Source organism: Lissotriton vulgaris, chromosome 12 (genome assembly GCF_964263255.1).
Source record: "Lissotriton vulgaris chromosome 12, aLisVul1.2, whole genome shotgun sequence".
NCBI lineage: Eukaryota > Metazoa > Chordata > Amphibia > Caudata > Salamandridae > Lissotriton > Lissotriton vulgaris.
The window spans coordinates 590,821,955-590,844,467 of NC_141700.1; the positions used below are offsets into that span (position 1 = coordinate 590,821,955).

The 22,513-nt window shown below is 46.0% G+C and overlaps 1 protein-coding gene across 1 annotated transcript in view; it reads left to right on the forward strand.

The window, feature by feature from the left end:
- Positions 1 to 15,045, forward strand: part of LOC147677796 (ATP-binding cassette sub-family C member 12-like) — a 1,047,046-nt gene extending 1,032,001 nt beyond the window's left edge. The window contains exon 31 of the mRNA XM_086945450.1: positions 13,357 to 15,045. Within this exon, the coding sequence (XP_086801576.1) occupies positions 13,357 to 13,449 (93 nt within the window). The 3' untranslated portion in view covers positions 13,450 to 15,045. The remainder of the gene's footprint in view (positions 1 to 13,356) is intronic.
- The last annotated feature ends 7,468 nt before the right edge of the window (positions 15,046 to 22,513 follow it).

Here is a 22,513-nt window from a genome sequence, read left to right on the forward strand (position 1 = left end):
CAATACATGTACTTTGATTTCCCGGTCTCCGGGGCTTACACACCAGCGCTTTTGGATAAAAGTATCTTAAATCTCTGGTGGATATACCTCCCTCATAACCCCCTGTGAACCAGTCTCGGATATAATTTGTCGCCCGACGATCCCTGAAATTTATAAAAATTGTGTCCCCAGGTACATCCTTCAGTCTTCTTCCTACCCAATCTAACCTTCTAACATGTAAAATGTCACCGTCTAGGTTGGGAGGTAATGGTGTGTTAACTCTAGGCCAGTGCATGACCTTATTCTTAAGGGTCTGGTAGCTTTCGAATGTTCCTGCTGTCAACTCTGGTACCCCTGTTAAAACAATGACAAAAGGTTCAGCCTCCGGTGGGAGATCTATATGCTGGGCAGGCCCTGTGATCTGTTTATCTTTGTGGGTGGTCCTCTGTAAGTTACCCAGTATCTCCTGACCTTTCGTGTTTACTCGCCTTTTGTCTAATGTTTCCCTAGGATTGGTGAGCTCAGGAGCAATATTTGTAGTGTGTTTACCCATAGTAATATTATCATGGGCTTTAGGCTGCGACTTACTATTGGTTACATTATTAGGGGCCTTGTTCTGGGTATGTCTTTTATTTGCCATCTCTTTAAGTAGATTTGAGTTGGCAATCCCCATGTCTGAGATGGATCCTAATTGCTCAGTCATACTTTTAACCCTCTCGATTAGAGGCAGGAGCAGCGATTTAATTAGTTGCTCGATGTTGTTCATTAACACTTGCTCAAGGCGTGTATTTAAATGGCCTTGAGTGGCTTCACTTATTTCTGGGCCTTTGGATGTATTAGGAGTCCTGTCTGCCCGGCAAACTTTAGCTCGGCTTCCTTTATGCTTTGCCCCACCCCTCTTTCTTTTCATGGGAATGGCCGGCCCAAATTTTCTAATACTGGTAGGCTTTTCTGGGACTTGATTACCAGAAATTATTAGTAATGAATCTTCCGACGAAGAAGGAGATTTCGAACCCAGACTTATGTCAGTACTAGAGGGGTCCCGTTGAGTCGGTAAGGTTGCCGGGTAGATCTTGTAGTTGTAGGGATATGCCTATGACACTAGTTGGTTCGGAACAAGTACTGGCATACGTGGGGGTCTTTGCTGATTGAATAGTCCCTAAAGATGAGCGTTTTCTCTGCCATTCTAAGGATATACGCCGCTCAGTTAACACAGTTTCTTTTTCTAATACTGAGGTAGCCCTTGTAATAAACGCGTCCAGGGTCCCTTGGACAGAGCCTCCTGTTAAAGATCTTCGGCCTAAGTTCAAGATATTAGTCATCATATGTACAGTGAATATAATACAATGGACAAGGGAATAAGAAGCAAAAAGCCTTACTAATGATGCTTAGAGTCTTGCTTCGTGGACCTAAGTGGAAGTCAGACCAAAGGTGGGTGGCCCAGCCCTGCCTAGCCAGCCCCGGACGGCCACAGACGGCCAGCCCTTTGCCCAGGCTTCTCCCGGGGCGCTCCCGCGCGCGGTCCCAGATGACGCTGTTATTTTCGCGCCTCCAGGCGCGCTTCACCCATGGGCGGCTTCCGGCCGCATAGGCTGCTGCTAGATGTAGTTCTGTGCACCACTTCCCCCTCCACACAGCGGTCGCACTTAGATGTAGTAGTTGTGCGGCAGCGAGAGGTGGGCGGGCTCAACAACGCAGGCAGTGGGACCAATGAAGCTGGACAACGAGGCAGGACACCCCTGTCACGGCAGGTAAGGTCACGGAAGATTGCCACAAAGTAATTTCAGCTCCCCCGCTCTCCCGAGGATGACGCTGTTATTTATGCCCCTCCTGGCGCGCTTCACCCGTGGGCGGCTTCTGGCCGCATAGGCTGCTGGTAGATGTAGTTCTGTGCGCCACGTCCCCCCTCCACACAGCGGCCGCACTTAGATGTAGTAGTTGTGCAGCGGCGGGAGGTGGGCGGGCTCAACAACTCAGGCAGTGGGACCAACGAAGGTGGACAACGAGGCAGGACACCCCCGTCACGGCAGGTAAGGTCACGGAAGATTGAGGTTTGAGATAAAGAGGTAAAGGTTGTCCTCTAGAAGTCTAAGAAACCAATCTTATGCCCAGGCTGTCTCCTTTTGTCATGGTTCTCCATCAGAAGCCAAACTTTCCACCCTTTGGCAAGGATGACCACCAATGTTCCCTCTAATTTTTTTCCTCTGTGTAAGGCAGTTTAGGGTCTCTCTGCGCTGCAGCCATGGCTATGTGCGCCAGAAACCAGACCGCGCGTGTGTGCAGTGCCAAATATCCCTCCAAACTTTAGTTTAAAAAACTGGAAAGACTGTGCATTTCCACACACACTGCGCCACGTTAAGGGTCTTAAGGCAGATTTGCAATTTGGATACACAGAATCTTATGCTTGTTTAAATCTGCTGAGTGAAGGTAACCATGGTTATGGAATGAGGCTATGTCATCTAGAAGTGTGTTCATACTTTGGTTTTCTTTCGAGGCAGCTATCATTTTGTCCGGCTGTTTCTCCACTGCTTTTGTACGACGGGTGGGTATGTCTTTCTGGGTCCCTTGATTTCTGGCTGTGCACCGGCACTGAAATGTTGCTCATGCACATTCGGCATAGCTGTGGTTTCTCTCCTTTGTCTCCTCCTTTGAAACAACAGCTGTCGCCACAGCAGGGATGAGTAATCCCCGCCTGTGGTTGGCTAGGGTGGGAGGCGGCCGCATGATGTGAAGATCGAGGGAGAGGAGTTACAGTGTCACTGGTCCGCGCACAGGGAGCTGGCGTGGCGGATATCTATGGCTTGCCAGCTGCTGTGAGGCATACTGTGGGTGGGGTGGCAGCATGCCACCAGAGCTCAGCTGCTACCGACAACGGCGCAGTTCCTCTTCGTCCCACCTTCACCCCCCCCCCCCCTTGGTTCTCTTTTTGGTACTTATCACTCTATAATCAGCCTGCCTCTGCCCTGGCTTCTGTCTCATTGTCACCTGTCCCACAATTCTCTCTGCTGCCCAACCTCTTTTGGTGTGCTAATAATACCTCTAATAAAAGAGAGAGGGACCCCAATACCAAAGGGATAGGGTACCACACCTGACTTTCGTCAAAAAAAGATTCCCTTTGGGCACCTTGTACTCAAATTAACAGTTCTCTTACTTACATAAGACAAACATTTAGAGACATATAAAACTATAGAAGCAATGCAACAAATATAACAATAGAAACACTATAAAATAATCCTGCACAGTTTATTCATATACATAGAAACACAATTAAAATTCAATTAAAACTGGGAAGCAAACATTAGTTGAAGAAGGAAAATTATATACAAAAATCACAAATTTCCAATCAATAAAAAGGAGGTACAAAACAGAAAATTAATTCAGCCAAAAGGTCAGAATTATCCTCAGTTCATGTAAGGTGTATTTCTCCTTTAGCATCGACGCGTTTCGGTGGATACTAATATATGACCACCTTCATCAGGATAACATATACTGTCTTCCCACTAGTTCTGAAATTTAAACAATATATATTTTAAAATCCAGAATTCATTGAGTTAAAAACAATGTACATAAAAAAGACCTATGCAGTGTGAATCCTATTGACATTGCTTCTAAAATGGACATGTTTGAACATTGAACACAACAACACATTAAAATATTTTACAACATATACATTTACTATATATAAAAAAGTGACACATTTTATACATTTAGATAAAGTAGACCCATTGCCACTAATCCGGACATCATGTCTATATTAGGTCAGATTACTTTACCTTCAACCTGGTAGTCATACTACTCATCATAAGAGGAGATGTCAAGAGAGGGAATTTTAGATCATTTAAAAATCCTCAAGGTTACAATAAATACCACATTTTGTCTGTCCAAGGTTAAAATCGACTTATATTGCGTCTTATTCATTTAATTAGTGCAATAAACGTGCTATCATTTGCACCTTAGTTTAAATCATTGTGTATTAAGCTATTTCATATAGTTAACAGCGATGGTACTTCCATTAGCACATTAGTATGGTTTATCACTTGTCTTCAAAATTAATTTCTTGATATCGCTCGCTGTCACCAACTATTCTTCAGAATCTCTATATTACTTTGAAGGACATGTCAATTCCTATCCTCTCGTGTCTCTTGATCCTTCACTTTTTATCTAATTTCTCCCTCAGGCCTTCATACTACTCCTAATATTTTCGAATCTCTTCCTTTCTATTTCTCATCTCTGTCTTCTTAACACGTTTCTCATTACATCTCATCTCTGTATGTATCCCTCTCTCATGTTTACACTTGTGCCTTCACTCCCTACTCCTCTCTCTTTCTGTCTTATTGTTTGGATATCCCTGAGTCCATGAGCTCTAATGTAACTTCAGGGCTTTTAATCAGATACATTTTCCTCATAGTCACACACATTTCCACTTCATTCATCTATTAATGTACTGATGCCCACGGACTGTGTGGAGCCCACATGCATGTTTAGCTGATGTCTCGCATATTCATTTATAAACCCAATCCTGGAGGCATTATCCAACCATATGACCATCTGCAACATCTGCAGACCACGTGTTCAGAAGCTCCAAAAGCTTCACAAGCCGATCAAACTGAAACGGCCTTTTCTGATTCCTAAAAATCGCTAACTTAAAGATGTGTGCTCACCTCAAAATGAGTATCTTCCAGTTTGATCGGCTTGTGAAGCTTTTGGAGCTTCTGAACACGTGGTCTCTAGAAACTGCGTAATACCTGCTTTCCAATGATTCATTTTTACGAAACGTATAGTTGGCACTTATTCACGTTGTTTTAGAGCATTCACCAATTCAACCACTTTTATGTCATCACGATTAATCACATGTAATACTTCATGAGCAGAAGGTCAATAATATGCAGAGTTGGTGGGACTACTTTTTGACGTACCTATGTTTTTTTAAATAAGACACATGTAAGACTTTATTAGTAGGATTGCATGAATTTTTCACTGGCACAGACATTTAAAGATCGATAAGCATTTATGAGTTTATCTATTAACTGTTGACTGTTGATTTTGGAAAAATACTTGAATGATTTTCATTTACCCTCATGTACGATGTACTTGTTTAATTTGCGGAACCCAGTCCCTGATGAAGGCTATTGAGTAGCCAAAATGCATTGGTTAACACTCTGGGGATAATAATGTATTTATCCGCTTACTTTTTTTGAAGAGTTATGAACTACAAATACAGTTCTATACCTAATGGGATGAAACATTAAAGAAATTTGAAACACAGAAAAGACATTACTTTCTTGGAAATCTTTTGTTAAAGATTGAATTAACCCAATTGAGGGGTTACGCTGTGACTAGGGGACGTCACCCAATTAAGGGGCACGCGATTTGATTCATAATTTCCTGCACTTAACAACGGAGAGTGCGCCCTAGAGTACGCAACAAATTTTGATATTTTGTATACTGAGTGCAAGTGTGACAACTAGGGCCTAGATGTAGGTAATTTTATTTTACCACTTCTTAAATACCGAACTTTACCGATTCGGTATTTAAGAAGTGGTCAAATAGAGGGGGGGGGTGTAGGTATTACAGAATCGGTAAATACCGAATCGTTAAGATTCGGTATTTACCAATTCTGTAAATACCGATTCGGTAATGCCCATTGATTCCTATGGGCATTGAAGCCCATAGGAATCAATGGGCATTACCGAATCAGTATTTACCGATTCGGTAAATACCGATTCCAGCAAGGGTGCAGGGGGTGTCACTTTGACACCCTCTAGCACCCCAAATACAGGCATGTGTGCCATGTGGCACACAGACATGCCCTAAGGGCATGTCTGTCTGTCACATGGCATAGGTGTGCATGCACACATGTGCATGCACACCTGGATTCGGTATTTTTCCACCCAATTGGATTGGGTGGTAAAATACCGAATCTGAAAGGCCTTTGGGACTTAGAAGAGTCCCACCTAAATCTAGAAGTTACCGAATTAGTAAAAATGCAGATTCGGTATTTTACCAATTCGGTAAATTTACCGATTCGGTAAAATTGGCCCCCTACATCCCAAAAGCCCATTTACCGGTCGGTAACGGCCGAAATCGGCCGTTACCGGCCGGTAAATGGCCACCTACATCTGGCCCTAAGTGCTTATGAGGGGGATTCCGACAGACGATGCAGGGGAAAATCAAATAAATAATTATTTTTCCCTCTTTATCGTCTGTAGGAATCCCCCCCAACCCGGCCCCACCACCCCATTGCTGTTACCTGCTCGGACCGGGTCTAATTTACAGGCCCTGGGCATAGGTTATATCACTTTACTAGAGACTCATAAGTACATTAACTATGTCAATCATGTGTAAGCTAATGTTACCCTATTTTAGGGAGCATGTACAAGCACTTTAGCACTGGTTGCAAGGGTGCACTACAAGGAGTCCCTGAAAATAGAGCAAAGTACAACAGGTAGACATATTCAAACACTTACAGATGCACATACACACGCACACACAAATGACAAACACAGAAGCGCTCATAAACATAAAAACAGTGGACACATATTTTCAGTCCACATACACAAAGACTACCAAAGTAAATACCTTACCATCCCTCCAAATTCCTCTCTTTCAAAAAATACTCCTACTTGGTGCAGTGTTTCTCCATACTTTCAAATTCCAGCACTTGGTGTTCTTCTTCCAAAGGTGACCGTTGTCCTGCTCGCCAGGGCCGGGCGGGGAACCCAAAGCAGCCCTGGCAATTTTGTTGGACAAGGCCCAGGAGGTGCAAGTGTGAACCACTGCTGATTTTGTCACTGGGGGCAATACTGCAGCACCACTGCAAAACCGGATCGCAGTAACAAAACCGGTCCCACTACTGCAAAACCACCCCTCAGTCTGGCCTGACTGCTCGCCCCACTTTCCAGATTGGTCCAATATTAGATACTCTGCTTTTCTCCTTCCTCCAAATCTCACACCTATTTGGGCCTCATTTATGAGAAATGACGCATCGCTGCGTGAAAGCCGCGATGCTTCACTTCTCAGTGCGCACTCCTTGCGACATTCCTGATGCGTCATATTTAATGTATGACGCATCATGTCGCAAGGAGTTACAGATACGTCAGTATTTCTGACGTATCTGTAAGTGCAAAAGTGACGCATTGCTGGAGTGTGTCACAAAAGTAACGCAACTCCAGGAATGTGTCCTTTCACATGGGGCAAGCCCCATGTGAAAGGGCCTGCGTCAGTCTTAAGCCTGCTGTGAGGCAGGCGCAAGATTTTGACGCAACAGCGTCCTAGAAGTGACGCAGTGAAATCTCATAGATTTCACTGCGTCACTTCTACGACCCTTTCTTGCGTCACTACCCCACCCTTGCATACATTATACCTGGTGCAGGTATAATGTGGCGCAGGGGTTTACAAAGTAACGCATCTACCTAGATGCGTCACTTTCTAAATATGGCGCAACAAGGCACATTTTTTACGCCACTGGTGCGTCACAAAAAGTAACGCACCAGCATCGTAAAAGTGACGCACAGCCTCATAAATGAGGCTCCTAGTGTTCTGCCTCCACTAGCACCAAACATCACTCCCAAGAGGGATGCTTCTCTTTAACCTCCAAATCTCTGCCTACCTTCCATGATGCCATTCCACTCCCTGGTGCCATCCTACACAAATCAACCCTACCCGATGAGTTGCATGTTCCCTTTCTATACTCCATCCCTGTCTGGCATCTTACCTCCTTCACCCTCCAGCACCCCCATCCTGATTGTACTGTCCCCTCGCCGCATCCCACCCTATCCTCCAATGCATCACCCGTTGATCTGGCTCATCTCACCCTTTGAATGAGATCTGTAATTAACATCTCATCCCCCAGGTGCTCGAACCTCTACTTAGCATCCTTTTTTCCACCCCCCTCACCCCACGTGGCATAATATTGTGGTAGCAACACGCTCACATACAAAAAGCAATGTGACAGAGTAGGGCATGCGGCACAGCCATTCTAACACACTCTGGTATGGATTTTGGCGAATCATGCCTATATTTTCCAGGCAGTGTACTGGCAGACGCTGTGTGAGGCTGTGTTATGGCTAGCCTGAAAAACACTGGGCAATCATTTACTGGCAGCATGCTAGGAAGCTGAGCACTGTGGTGCCACGTGTAGCTATCTGCCAGAGCCCACGGTGTTCTGCGCCTGTGTGATTAGATGCATAAGTTGTTCTTTTGTGTTTCTAGCATCAGTCAGAGAGGCCAGTCTTGTGCAGTGTCTCCACTTGTACACTGCAGTAGGCAGTCTCGTGTAGTTTCAACGCAATGACTTTCTTTCTTGACCATCAGGTTTGGTTGCACCGTAAAGACTAAACGATCAAACTAGCACCGATGAGAATAATTCCTGATTAATTCGGCTGTGGAAAGAAACCACTGTTGTGAAGTCAGCCCGCCAGTAGTTGGGAGTGGGCGGAGCTAGGGGGCCAGAGGAAGAGGAGGGGCAGACACAGGAAAGGGTCAGTTAGAGTAGGGACAGGGAACTGAGAAGACGTGTCAAATAAAGGTATAAGTAGATGACCATAAAGAGTGTCTGTATTCATTGTAGCTGGATGCTACAGCTGGCGACGAAGGTGGGATCCAGAAGCTAACCCACACGAGTGAACCCCGTCCCGCAGCGTGGAGCGTTCAGAGCTCCGCTGTGACCGTGGACCCGCGGCGCCCAAAGTGAGGCCACCCGGAGCGACCTGGCAGACCCTGGAAGCGGGAAGAGCCGAGAGAAGAAGAAAGCGCAATGTGAAAGCGCCGAAGCGCCAGAAGAAAGAGCGCCGAGTGAAAGCGCCGAAGCGCCAGAGGAGAGAGAGCCGGTCGCGCTGGACGCGCGAGACCCATGGGCGCGAAGACCCAACGAGAACGTGAGTGAAGGTCGGGAGCCCACTCCGACATTGCCCCATCACCTCCTGAAGCTCCGTGGTTGTGGAGCGTGGCGCGCTGCAATTGAACGCAGTGAAAAAATGCAGCTAGCGCGATCGCGCGCCAAGAAAGTATTCAAATCTCACCCCTGAAGCGTGAGTCCTGGAGAAGAACAGAAGTGCCCACCGGGAGCTTACCCCGGCGGCAACTAGCCTGAAGCTCGCCCTGCGTTTGGGGCTGGAGCGTGGAGCTAAAAGCGCCTACCGAGTGCCCACCTCGGCGGCAGAAGCGCAAGTGAAAACGCCCACCGAGTGCCCACCTCGGCGGCGAACAGAGCGGAGCTCGCCCCTTGCCTGGAGGCTCGAGCGTGCCCACCGGAGCCCACCCGGCGGCAGTAGCAGTGAAGATCACCCCACGTGTGAGGAGTGGACGAGACAACCAAAAGCCAACCGGGAGCCCACTCCGGCGGCAAGAGACGAAGAAAATAAATCTCACCTGCAGCAGTGACTCTGGCGGTGGATCGCGGCTGAAAACGACGAGTGGTGAGTGGAAAACTGCAGCCCCGAGTGAATGTGTGGCTCCGGTCGAAGGAACGAGCAGAGACGACCAAAATCTCGTCGAAAACGAGATTCCCGGCGGCCATCTTGGAGTCAGGCAGCATTGGCCAATCCCCTGCGAGTGATCATCGGCGGCCATTTTGAAGTCAGGCAAAGGGCCTGAAACATCAATGAAGCACTGGGAAATGCACTAAAGACAGCAAACAACCTTTGGCAAGTGTAAAGGCAAACAAGCACAGGCTGAGGCAAGAGGCAAAACACATAAACAAGCATTGGCAATTGAAAGCAAAACAAGCATTGGCTAAGAGTGAACAAGCATTGATACAATCAAACAAACAAGCAGTGATACATGCAATTAAACAAACATTGATACATGCAAATCAACAAGCATTGGTGCATGCAAAGACAAGTATTGGCCAAGAGTAAACAAGCACTGATATATGCAAGTAAACAAGCAGTGATACATGCAATTAGACAAACATTGATACATGCAAATCAACAAGCATTGGTACGTGCAAAGAAACAAGCATTGATCCATGCAAAAGAGACACAAGCATTGATACACGCAGATCAACAAGCATTGGCGAACATAACAGAATCAAGCATTAGCGAAGACCAAACGAGTACTGGCGAAGGCCAAACAAGCATTGCCAACGTCCCAGCACATGACCAGACCGCAGGTTTCGACTAAAGAAGATCAACTATGAAGACGCGAAGTCGAGTGAACAGCCCGTGCCCTGCAAATACGATCCATCAGAATCCTCTTCTCATGGCGAGGGAAGAAGTAGCACAACGACGCAACCCTTGCATCAGAGCACCACCCCCAGGAATGCAGTATGATACCTGGAGTCTGTGTCTTGAACAGAACCAATGGCTGGCGACATTGGGTGACTTCCTGGACGCCAATGGTGAACAAAGAGAGAGGAAATGTCTAATGCTGCTCCTCCATTTGGTGGGTCCAGAGGGCCGATGCCCAATCGAAACATTTTCCAAAAAAGACACAGAAATCTACAAAAGACTCCAAGAACAGCTATGTGCCCGTCTCTCCGCACAAGCGGAAGTAGATCAAGAGCGCATCGCTTTCAACACAGCTCGACAGGAACCAGGTGAACCACTGCCAACTTTCATCACTCGGCTGCAAAACCTGGTACAAGGCTGCCACTTCAACACCTTTACGAATGAGGACGCAGTTCGACTCCGGATAATTGACGGCTGCGCAAACCCCGACACAAAGCTGAAGATCTTGCGAGGACAGTGGTCGCTAGACGAAATCATCAGGAAGGCTAAAATGGGAATGCACGTCAAGGCAAGAGACAGATCACAGGACCCGAATCTGAAGGCAAATTGTCAAGGTGCCTGGACAGATGATACTCGAAAAACAGTCAACACAAAAAAGAGAGAGAGGGAAGGCAGACCAATGGAAAGACAACGGGAGAGACACAGTGACAAGGAGTACTCTGAGTCAATCAGTCAAAGGACAACCTCAAAGAGTTCTTCACCCTCAAAGTGTCATTCAAAGTCTGACAAAGGAGGAGTGTCAAGTGGGACAGATCGCACCCCTGAACAAGATAGCAACTTACACAACAAGAGAGTAAGGAAGACAAACTATAGAAGGAGAGCTCAAAATGGTCACAACTGGAAGTTGGCGCAAGAACACTCTTCGTCAAGTTGTGAAGACGAGTCTGAGGGAACATCAGCCAGCAGGAGAACACACCACCAACAGATCAGAGATACTAGAGCACCGAACAATTGGGAAGGAGAACCAGATCACACAAGACGGACTGGTCCCGCACACCAACAACAAGCAAGAAAAGATACATGCAGTCATGGGCCTCAAAGCATCCATGGGCCCCGCGACAACGTAGAAACAGAGCGTAGATGGGTAACATCAGGCGAGAAGGACGAAGAGGCAAAAGCTTGGGATCAAGCACAAGGAACAAGCACGGAATCTTCAAACAATCTCCCAAATGAGACAACATTGAAGATGTTCCAACAAAGACACACGGAGAAGCTTTTCACAGACAATTCCGAGACGGAAAGCAGCTCGTCACGGACTACCCGGTTCCGAAGACCACCTGGTAAGACATTCCCAAAGGAACACTCACAGAGGAAACTGACGGAGCACCCCTCTGATTCAGAAAGCATGTCGGTCCGATCCTTTGAGTCGGCAGAATCGTGGTCCCGACAACGGCCACGCGCAACATTCACAAAGAAACATTCTCAGAGGGAAATGAGGGAGGACCCCTCTGATTCAGATAGCATCTCGGTCCGATCCTTCGAGTCGACGGAGTCGTGGTCCCGACAACGGCCATGGCGCCAAGCACCTGAACACATCAGCGGACCAAGTGACACTTTTCCCGTCAAGAGCGACGTGTCTCACACCAATGTCAATGCACACTCGATCACTCCACCAGACGACCTGCCACATCGAGCACGGGTGCATCGCAACACAAATACTACACCGTCACCCCGGGTAGGGGCAGCAAGGTTGACTCGAAGGTCCTGGTCCTGGTCCTATAAAATGGAAACAGATATCGTGGCCAGTAGCACCCTAATAAAGACGGACCAACCAGTCGATCTGCAAAGGAAGCCGGACGCGCCAGGAGAGTCAAGTCATCATCGGATAAGAACGAAACACACAACTACCCAGCCGGTTCCAAGGTTTGCCTGTTCTAGGTGCGAGCAGGAGTGGGAGAGGCAACCCGAGGCAGCAAATCAACCTCCAAGCCATACCAAGATGGCCTCCCCAGTTCATACCCCACCGGCTGGCATCCCAGACTCGAAACAGGAGGACAGTGTTGTTCTCGACCTGACAAAGCAAAATGAAGCAAAAATACATACAGACACTCGGAAGGGAACTAGAATAACATCCCCGTGGAAAAGAGGCCGAGCGTCACGTGAGCAAGAGTCACAAAGGAGGACAGACTGCCGACATCAAACTGAGCTCGCCATAAGCACCTCTGACATTGAAGGCCCCATCTCTCCAGACATCAGCAACAGAGCTTGTCTATTCAAAGACGAACCACTGGCGAACACTCATCACGACATACATCCACCCAAGAGACTGATAGTGGAGATGGACTGAGAAGTCAGTATGTTTTGTTTGTTTTGTTACAAAGGGGGGAGATGTTGTGAAGTCAGCCCACCAGTAGTTGGGAGTGGGCGGAGCTAGGGGGCCAGAGGAAGAGGAGGGGCAGACACAGGAAAGGGTCAGTTAGAGTAGGGACAGGGAACTGAGAAGACGTGTCAAATAAAGGTATAAGTAGATGACCATAAAGAGTGTCTGTATTCATTGTAGCTGGATGCTACAACCACTTTCTCGCATGACACCATGATTCTCAATGCCTTTGCATTTAAGGTATAGACGTTGCAGTTGCATCAAAACTGCAAATGTTTAAGATAGTGCTCTTTTTGTATGCAGAAGGCAGCGTAATTGGACGAGACAAAACATAATGGGCCAATGGGTCTCAAGCAGTCCCTTCTCAAAAATACGGCGGGATCTGCCTTGCCGTGCAGCACAAAGGAGTCTCTTTAGCAATAGTGGTCTTAGACAAAATACAACTTGTGTTTGAAGGAACCTCGGCACAAGTCAATCTCTAATGCTCCTCAGACTTTATAGCGGGAACCACAATGTCCACACAGACAAGCTCCGTATTGGGGACATGCTGATGGCCTAAGTGTTCATCCCATCATGTGTTTTGTGTCTGCTTTTATCCATCTCTGAAATGGGGTGCTGAATGAAAAGCTTGTGACAGCGCAGGATTGCATATATCTGCAAGTATTCGCACCTCATTGTCTTGAGTAAAATGCTCCCCATTTCCAGCCAATCCAGGCACCTGCACACTCAGCAGGAAATAGTGACACAGAGCGGTCCTATCCAATAGTCACTATACTCATTTATGCAGCAATTGATCAGTTCTGAAGTGTAATTTCTTCTCTCTTTCAGGTGGCCGAGTTTGGCAGTCCAGCCGAGCTGGCCCAGAAGCCCGACTCAGCCTTCGCAGCGCTGTTGGCAGCAACTGGGAGCAGCGGAGCCTAGAACAGAAAGAGGAGGGTCGGATGATTCCACTCACAACGCCTTGGTCCAAGCAAACATGGGACTATCTAAAGGGTGGACTGTGTGTGTAAAACATTAACTGGCCAGCTGAACACTGCGGGGCACGAGAAAAGCGCGACTTACAGCCCATTCAATTTCTGATACACCGCAGTAAACACCTCTTGCCTTAACTGTACATTATGGAAATCATGTGGGTGAAAACAATGTGGAAGACAGTTGTTCCCAAGTCACAGTTTAACTATCATTTAAAGGCGTGACTCTGGCGTTTTTGTACTGTAGTAACACAGACTATATGTCCGTATTATGGGAGGTGAATCATAAGCAAATACATTGTCAGTGTGAAGAATTTTCGATAAGAGCTAATTATTAAAAGAGCTGCAAATGTAAGGAACAGAACGGAGTGGAAATTCTTTACAAGTTTCAATTAGGGAATAATTAGGGAATTGTGGAATAACGTGGCACGTGAAGCCTTCGCACACCCAGTAGGCTATGAATGATGAAATGGCAGTCCTTCTGACCTCTGGAAAAAAGAATCACGAGATGTTCATTACTATATGGGGTATAAAAATAGAAAAAATTATGTATAGGCCTGGGATAAACAGAAAAAGTGATTGAAATGTGAGCAGAACAGAAAATGTGGTTGAAGAGCTTCTTCAAAAGGAATCTGTTGCAGTGGATGGCTCATATTATAGTCAGCCAGTTTCAGAGCATCGAATAGCTAACAAAGCCCCTGATTTATATTTTAATGGTCGGCTGTTACCCCAAGGCAGCAGGGTAAATACCAATGTCACCCTAGGGAAGGTCCCAACCGGCGAAATTATAATTGACCACCATGCTGGCTGTCATTTATAAAGTATTGGCAGGAACCATCGTCACAGGGGTTCCTGTCAATGCATATCCCTGTTTGGTGCAGGGTTGCATCAGCATGACGCAACCCTGCACCAAACAATTTTGTTTTTTCATTTTGAAAAATGAAATCCAAAATAAGATTTTCTTTTTCAAAATAAAAAGAATAATGCACCCCTCGCCACGGGGGTCACCTCATCTCGCATAGCGGTTAGAGCTTCATTGACATTTTGCTGTCCTTTATCGCAAGGGGGTGACTGGCGGTGACGGACAGTAAAACATGCCTACACGCCATCGATCTAAATTGGGTAGCTGGACATGAAGCCACTTCTCCAATGGCCCTTACTCCCCAGGGCAGTTGGAGAAGTTTGGCCACAATGCAGATGGAGTAGTCTCCGCATAGCCAAGCTATTAAAATAAACGGATATTTTAAATATTTTAAATTAAGACAATTGCATTAACTCCTGAGACGTCACTGTTAATCATGTCTCTGGTGTTTTCTTTTGAATCTGGGACAAGTTTTCGTTTATAAGGTGTATCCCTGTTTTCTCTAGTTTGACAATGCTCCCCATAGTTTCCTTTATCAGGTTTGAAGTGACTCATTCATTTACAGAACCCCTAAACCAATGTCTAATATCAGATGATGAGGTATTTGTTATTTGTGTTCTGACTATCTTCACTACAGTGTTTCAAAGAACACTGCATTGCAAATAAACATGATGACTACAAGAACACTTTACTGTGAAGATTTACATTAATTTCACTTTGCATGTTTTACCTGATATGTGCAAAAAATCTGAAGAATATTACCAACTGGTAGTAAAGACGTTAATTGAAAACCATGGTCACATAACATTGATATTTTTTCTATGATTTTATTGAGAAATGTTTCACTCCCTTTTCATTGTTACATCTTTTCAGAACTCCCATCTCAACCCTTGCCATACTTCTACGATATTAACTTTCTTGTTCTTCTTTTTTCATCTTTTTTGTGTGAAATCCTCATAGAAGTGAAAGGAATTCCCTTGAATCAAGAGCACATAATATCCAGAGTTCTGCAGCCTTAATACAATCATCTAATCTTCTAAGACCAAAGTAGGGAACCAAATAGACCTGTCTCTTTAGGCAACCTCAGGCTTCGAATCTGTTCAGGTTTCAAATGCTTTTTCTATCGTTAATTTATGTCTCACTGCTGAAAGGGTCTGGCCCATAAGTTCTAGATCTGTTCTAGAGTAACAAATCAATAGTTATTTTTTGCAGCATGAAAGTTTAAAGGGGAGAAATGTTGTTAGGATGCCAATCAATAACCACGGACAACTACTTAAGGTTGGTGTAATGAAAGTAAGATCCTTACAATTCCGATAATATCTCTTCAGAAATAACGATAAGAAGTATGTTGCAGAGCCGTTTATTCACACGTCTGTTACATGTTCACATCCCAGTTCAGAATATCGTTCAACAGTTCTTCTCGATACTTGTATTTCCCCCCAGTGTTCAAATATTAGCAAACACACGCGCACTACATGCACATTCAAACATCTACACCACACGCGGCCACCATGCACTTCTCACACACAACATTCATTTCTGACCACTCGCGCATAACTACTTGAAACAGACAACACGCGTGAACGCTCGTGTCTGTTCAATACATAACACACCTCCCCCTTTCATTCATTCATTTTTTTTTTAAAGAAAGAATACAATCTTTGAATTTAGCTGGCAAATTACAAACTCTTGAACTTCTGCCTTTGAGTGCAGGAACAGAAACACCTTGTTTATCACATGTTGTTCTAAAATTTGGTGTGCTTAAATCTTCACTATTAACATACAATATTATATTTCAGGAGTCATCATCATTTATATTGATCCTGCCCTTAAATTTTGAAACTCTGTTGAAGTTCCAAACACTCCCATCTTCAACTCGTACTGCATTTTTGAACAATTTTACTACTTTTATTGGATCAGACCAATTTGACAATCCTTTACGTAAAAAACATCCCTTTTTCAACCGTACCAAATCACCAACACGCGCAAAAGCATTACTTACGCCCTTCCTTTTTAATAAATCATATTTCATTTTTCCTTGTAATTGTCAACCTTCCTACGAATCTCTTGAAATCAATATCAGCAAAATCAGTTTTAGTTTTGTTCTTGCTTCTTGGCCACCATGGAACTAACTTTGTACTAGGTTTACGCCCCCTTAATAATTCAAACAGAGATAACAATGTAACTGCATTAGGAGCTGTTCTGTAAGAAAGTAACATAGATTGTAAAGCCTTATTCCAACATAAACCACCCTTAATGGCCAATTGAATTGCTTCCTTAACAACTCTATTAAATATTTCAATTTGACCATTTCCTTCTGGATGGAAAACTGCAATCTTTTTATGCGATATACCACACCTCATCAAGTAATCTTCCATTTGTTTACTCCCAAATTGTGGCCCATTATCTGCCACAACCTCTTGCGGTATACCTTCTCTACAAAAGATTTCATCTTAAAATTGTATAATAATTTCTGAAGTGACCTCCCTAACCATTTTTATCTCTGGCCATTTCGAAAAGTAATCTATCAATACAATTCCAAATGAGTATTGATGAGGTAAAATACTGAACGGACCAATGATATCCATACCAATCTTACTCCAAGGTGCAATAGGTAGATCCACCGGTTGTGGCACAGGAGTCAAAGCTTTAGCTGAGTTGTCACTGTTAGCACATTATTTACAAAGTCTAACTTGAATCTATACCAGGGCGCCAGAAATTATCCTTTAAACGTCTCCTAGTCACTGAAATTCCAAAATGCCCCTCATGAGCAAAATCCACTAACATCTTTCTTAAACCAAAGGGTGGAATACATTTATCTCCCCTCAAAACAATGCCATTCTCTATGGCCAATTCATCACGGATTTTATGATAACTAACCAAACTTCCAATTAATTCTTTCTCTTCTGGCCAACCATTTAATATGAACTCGTTTACCTTATTAATTTCTGTATCCTTCTCCATTTCTTCATTCCATAAATGCTCGTGAATGACAGAGTTCTCACCAAGCACTAAATTTTCATCACAAACTACATGCGCAACTTCACATTCATCAGCATCCACACTATCTGATTCTTTACATGTAAGAGGTAATCTTGACATACAGTCAGCATGGACATTGGATTTCCCTGGAACATACTCTAAAGAATATTGAAAATGTTGCAGTCTCGAAGACAGTCTGGCTAATCTTGATGACAGAGTCTGCCCGCCACCAGGTGCTAATATGTTGACCAAAGGTTTATGATCTGATTTAATTGTGAATTTTGTTCCCCATAAGAAAGGTCTGAAGTGTTCCGCTCCCCACACACATGCTAACAGTTCTCTTTCAATCACCAAATAATGACGCTCAGCTTCCCTCAGTGTCCTTGATGCATAAAATACAATCCATTCTTTACCCCATTCCTCTTCTTGAATCAACACAGCACCTAGTCCACAACTGCTTGCATCAACCATTACAATACAGTGTTTTCCAATTACAAATGGTTTTAAACATGGAGCATTAGCGATCATTTCCTTCACTGTGATAATGTAGCAGTCATTGTGTCAGTCCATATGTACTTTACATTTTTTTTATAAGGTTCAATTACAGATGCGTAGTTAGGAATGAATTTCGCGTAAAATTCCACTAAACCCAAAAAAGCAACCACATTTTCTTTGTTCTCAGGGATTGGAGCTTTCTTGATATTCTCTAAATTTGATGCTTTTGGTTTAATCTCATTTCCACTGATACAATGTCCCAAATATTCTAGTTCACTTTTCTTGAATTTGCACTTTTCCGCACAAAGAGTTAACCCTTTGTTTGATAATGCATTAAGAACTTCCATTAAATTATAATCATGTTCCTTATCATCTTTCCCGAAAACCAAAATGTCATCTTGAAAGGCTATTGCTCCAGAAAGGCCATTAAGAGTATCTTTCATCAATCTCTGAAATACAGCTGCAGCACTAGCTAACCCAAAAGGCATTCTACAGAATCTATACAACCCTTTAGGTGTGATGAACGCAGTCAAGTCTTTTGAGTGTTCATGCAAACCAACTTGGTGATATGCACTTGCAAGATCTAAACTTGAAAATACATATGCATTTGCTAAAGTAGATACCATTTCGTGTAGGTTGGGAAGTGGATGAGAATCTACGCAAATAGCATTGTTCAGGCTGCGCAAGTCTATGCACAGACGAAGATCCCCTCCAAATTTAATCGAAATAACCACTGGTGAAACCCACGGTGATGATTCAATTGGTTCAATTATTTTCTTGTTGCACATATCATTCAACATATCTCTTAGTTTTTCCCTGTAAGATAAAGGTACATTTCTAACTCTATCACATACTGGTATGGCATCAGCATGTACTTTTATTCGGTGTTTGAAACCCTTGTATTCGCCTAATTTGTCACTGAACAAGGTAGGATACTCTTTTTTAACTTTTGACAACATTCCTACTCCATCATTTGAGATTGACACAGTGGATATTGTGTCGATGGAATTTACTTGTGGATTAGCATTGGGATCCAATTTTATTCCCAACATCTTCTGATGTGGCCAACCCAATAAAGATTCCCCAACTTTTGTAACATAAATTTTACCACATGTGTTACGCTCTTTGAAGACCAAATCTGCAATGAAATAGCCCATGAGTTCAAGCTTATGACCTGTGTAACCACTTGGTGAGATATCAGGTTTTAATAACTTAATACCAGGCCAATTTTCACAAACAAACTTATGAGCTACAATGGTATACCATGAGCAAGAGTCCACTAATACCTTTGCTGATATACCATTGATTGTAACACTGCATGAAGGAAATTTTGTATCAGTTATTTCCTTGCTTACACAAAGTATTGTATTCACCTCGAAATCATGGTCATATAGATCCTCATCAATCAATCAATCAATCATCGCATTTATATAGTGCACTACTTACCCAGGGGGTCTCAAGGCGCTGGGGGAGGGGGATCTGCTACTGCTCGAACAACCAGGTCTTGAGTTGCTTCCTGAAGGCGAGGTGGTCCTGGGTCAGGCGGAGGTGGGTGGGGAGGGAGTTCCATGTCTTGGCGGCGAGGTAGGAGAAGGACCGTCCCCCTGTGGTGGCTCTACGGATGCGGGGGACGGCGGCGAGGGCGTGGCTGGTCGATCGGAGCTGGCGTTTGGGAGCGTAGAAGTTGAGGTGGCTGTTGAGGTATCCTGGGCCTTGGCTGTGTAGGGCTTTGTGTGCGTGGGTGAGGAGACGGAAGGTGATTCTCTTGTTGACCGGGAGCCAGTGCAGGTCTCTCAGGTGTCCGAAGATGTGGCTGCGACGGGGGATGTCCAGGATGAGTCGTGCTGAGGCGTTCTGGATCCGCTGGAGTCTCTTCTGGAGTTTGGCGGTGGTTCCGGCGTAGAGGGTGTTGCCGTAGTCCAGGCGGCTGGTGACGAGGGCCTGAGTGACCGTCTTCCTGGTCTGGGTGGGGATCCACCGGAAGATCTTACGTAGCATGCGCAGGATGTTGAAGCACGACGAGGAGACGGCGTTGACTTGTCTGGTCATGGAGAGGGAGGAGTCCAGGATGAAGCCCAGGTTGCGTGCGTCGTCTGTTGGTTTGGGTGCGCTGCCTAGGGCGGGGGGCCACCAGGAGTTGTCCCAAGCGGTGGGCGAGGATCCCAGGATGAGGACTTCCATCTTATCTGAGTTCAGTTTCAGGCGGCTGTTCTTCATCCATTCGGCTATCTCTTTCATCCCTTCGTGAAGGTTGGCTCTGGCGGTGGTGGAGTCGTTGGTGAGGGAGAGGATCAGCTGGGTGTCGTCGGCGTAGGAGATGATGTTGAGGTTGTGCTGGCGTGCGATGTCTGCGAGGGGGCTGATGTAGATGTTGAAGAGGGTTGGACTGAGCGAGGAGCCTTGAGGGACGCCGCAGATGACTTTGGTGGCTTCAGATCTGAACGGGGGGAGGCGGACTCTCTGTGTCCTTCCGGCGAGGAAGGAGATGATCCACTCCAGTGCCTTCTCCTGGACTCCGACGTTGCTGAGGCGTTGTACTAGGGTACGATGGCAGACAGTGTTGAAGGCCGCGGAGAGGTCGAGGAGGATGAGGGCCGCTGTTTCTCCGTTGTCAAGCAGCGCTCGGATGTCATCGGTGACTGCGATCAGGGCGGTCTCGGTGCTGTGGTTGGCCCGGAAGCCAGACTGCGAGGGATCGAGGGAACCGTTTGTCTCGAGGAAGGCGGCCAGCTGCTTGTTGACGGTCTTCTCGATGACTTTTGCAGGAAACGGGAGCAGCGAGATGGGGCGGTAGTTTTTGAGGTTGGTGGGGTCAGCCGATGGCTTCTTGAGTAGAGCGCTGAGTTCGGCGTGCTTCCAGCTCTCCGGGAAGGTAGCGGTGTCGAAGGAGGTGTTGATGATGTCCCGCAGGTGGGGTGCTATGACAGCGTCGGCCTTGTTGAAGACGTGGTGAGGGCAGGGGTCAGTCGGAGATCCGGAGTGGATGGAGTTCATCGTGCGGACGGTGTCTTTGGTGCTGATCGGAGTCCAGGCGCGGAGGGTGGTGGTGGGGGGCGGTGGTTCGGTCGTGGTGTTCGTCGGTTGAGTGCTGAAGCTGTTGTGTATGTCCGCGATCTTGTTGTGGAAGTAGGAGGCGAGGGAGTTGCAGAGGTCTTGCGAAGGGGTGATGTCGTTGTTTCCGGCGTTGGGGTTGGAGAGCTCTTTGACGATGTTGAAGAGTTCTTTGCTGTTGTGTGCGTTGTTGTCCAGTCGTTCCTTGAATGCAGTTTTCTTGGTGGCGCGGATGAGTTGGTGGTGTTTTCAGGTGGCGAGCTTGAGGGCAGTCATGTTGTCCGGTGTTGGGTCTCTGCGCCAGGTTCTCTCGAGAGCTCTGCAGTTCTTCTTGGAGCTCTTGAGTTTGTCGGTGAACCATGGGGCTTTCTTGCTGCCGGGTCTGCTGGGCGGGGTTCTCAGGGGGGCGAGCTCATCTGCGCAGTCGCTGATCCACTTCGTGAGGTTGGTGGCCGCCTGGCTAGGGTTCGTTGTGCTGGTGGGAGGGTTCATGCTCAGGGAGGACGCGAGCTGGTCGGCTGTGATCTTGTTCCAGCTCCTGCGTGCAGCCTGTTGCTGGTGGTGGTGGATCGTGGTCCTTGCGAAGCTGAAGTGGACGCAGCTGTGGTCCGTCCAGTGGAGTCCGGTGGCATGGCTGAAGACGATGTCCTTGCTGGATGAGAAGACGGGGTTGAGTGTGTGTCCGGCGTAGTGGGTGGGAGTGGTCACCAGTTGCTTAAGTCCCAGGTTGGCGAGGTTGTCCAGCAGGGTGGTGGTGTTGCGGTCGTTGTTGTTCTCCATGTGGAAGTTGAGGTCCCCGAGGAGGATGTAGTCAGCGGAGCAGAGGGCGTGCGGGCTGATGAAGTCGGCGATGTCTTCGCTGAATTGTGTGCGTTGTCCCGGGGGTCTGTAGATGAGGGTGCCTCTGAGGGTGGTCTTGGGGTTGATGTGGACCTGAAAGTGCAGGTGCTCGGCGGTAGCGAGGGTGTCGTCGGTGTTGGTCGTGATGCGGATGGTGTTCATGTGGACGATGGCGATGCCTCCTCCGGTGTGGTTGATGCGGTCCCTCCGGATGATCTTGTAGCCGTCTGGGATGGCGATGGCTATGTCGGGCGCTGAAGAGGCATTCATCCAGGTTTCCGTGAGGAAGGCGACGTCTGGTGATGTTGTGTCGAGCAGGTTCCAGAGCTCGATGGCGTGTCTGTGGACGGAGCGGGTGTTGAGCAGGAAGCATCCTCCTGAATTGCATTAACTCTCTTCAGAGCCGATCTGCACAATTTTGAAAAATGCCCTTTTTTGTTACATTTGGCACAAACTTTCTCTAGAGCTGGACAACCTCTTGAATTTCCTAAATGATAACTGCTTCCACATCTGAAACAATAGGTGCTGTTCCACTTCATATCAGAATTTTGTCACCTGTTTTTATTTTCTATTCTATGATAGTTTTCACTCCTTTGACTTGGAAATTTCTTTTGTTTCTCAAAATATTTTTGTTTGTCATATTCCTTATTAACAACATGTACATCAGATTTATCACTTGATCTGATCTCTTCCACAAAGTTCTCTGAATGTTCAATAGATTTAGCTATTTCAATAGCTGCATTAAGAGACATGTCTGAGCTGGTCCACAATCTTTGTTGTATTT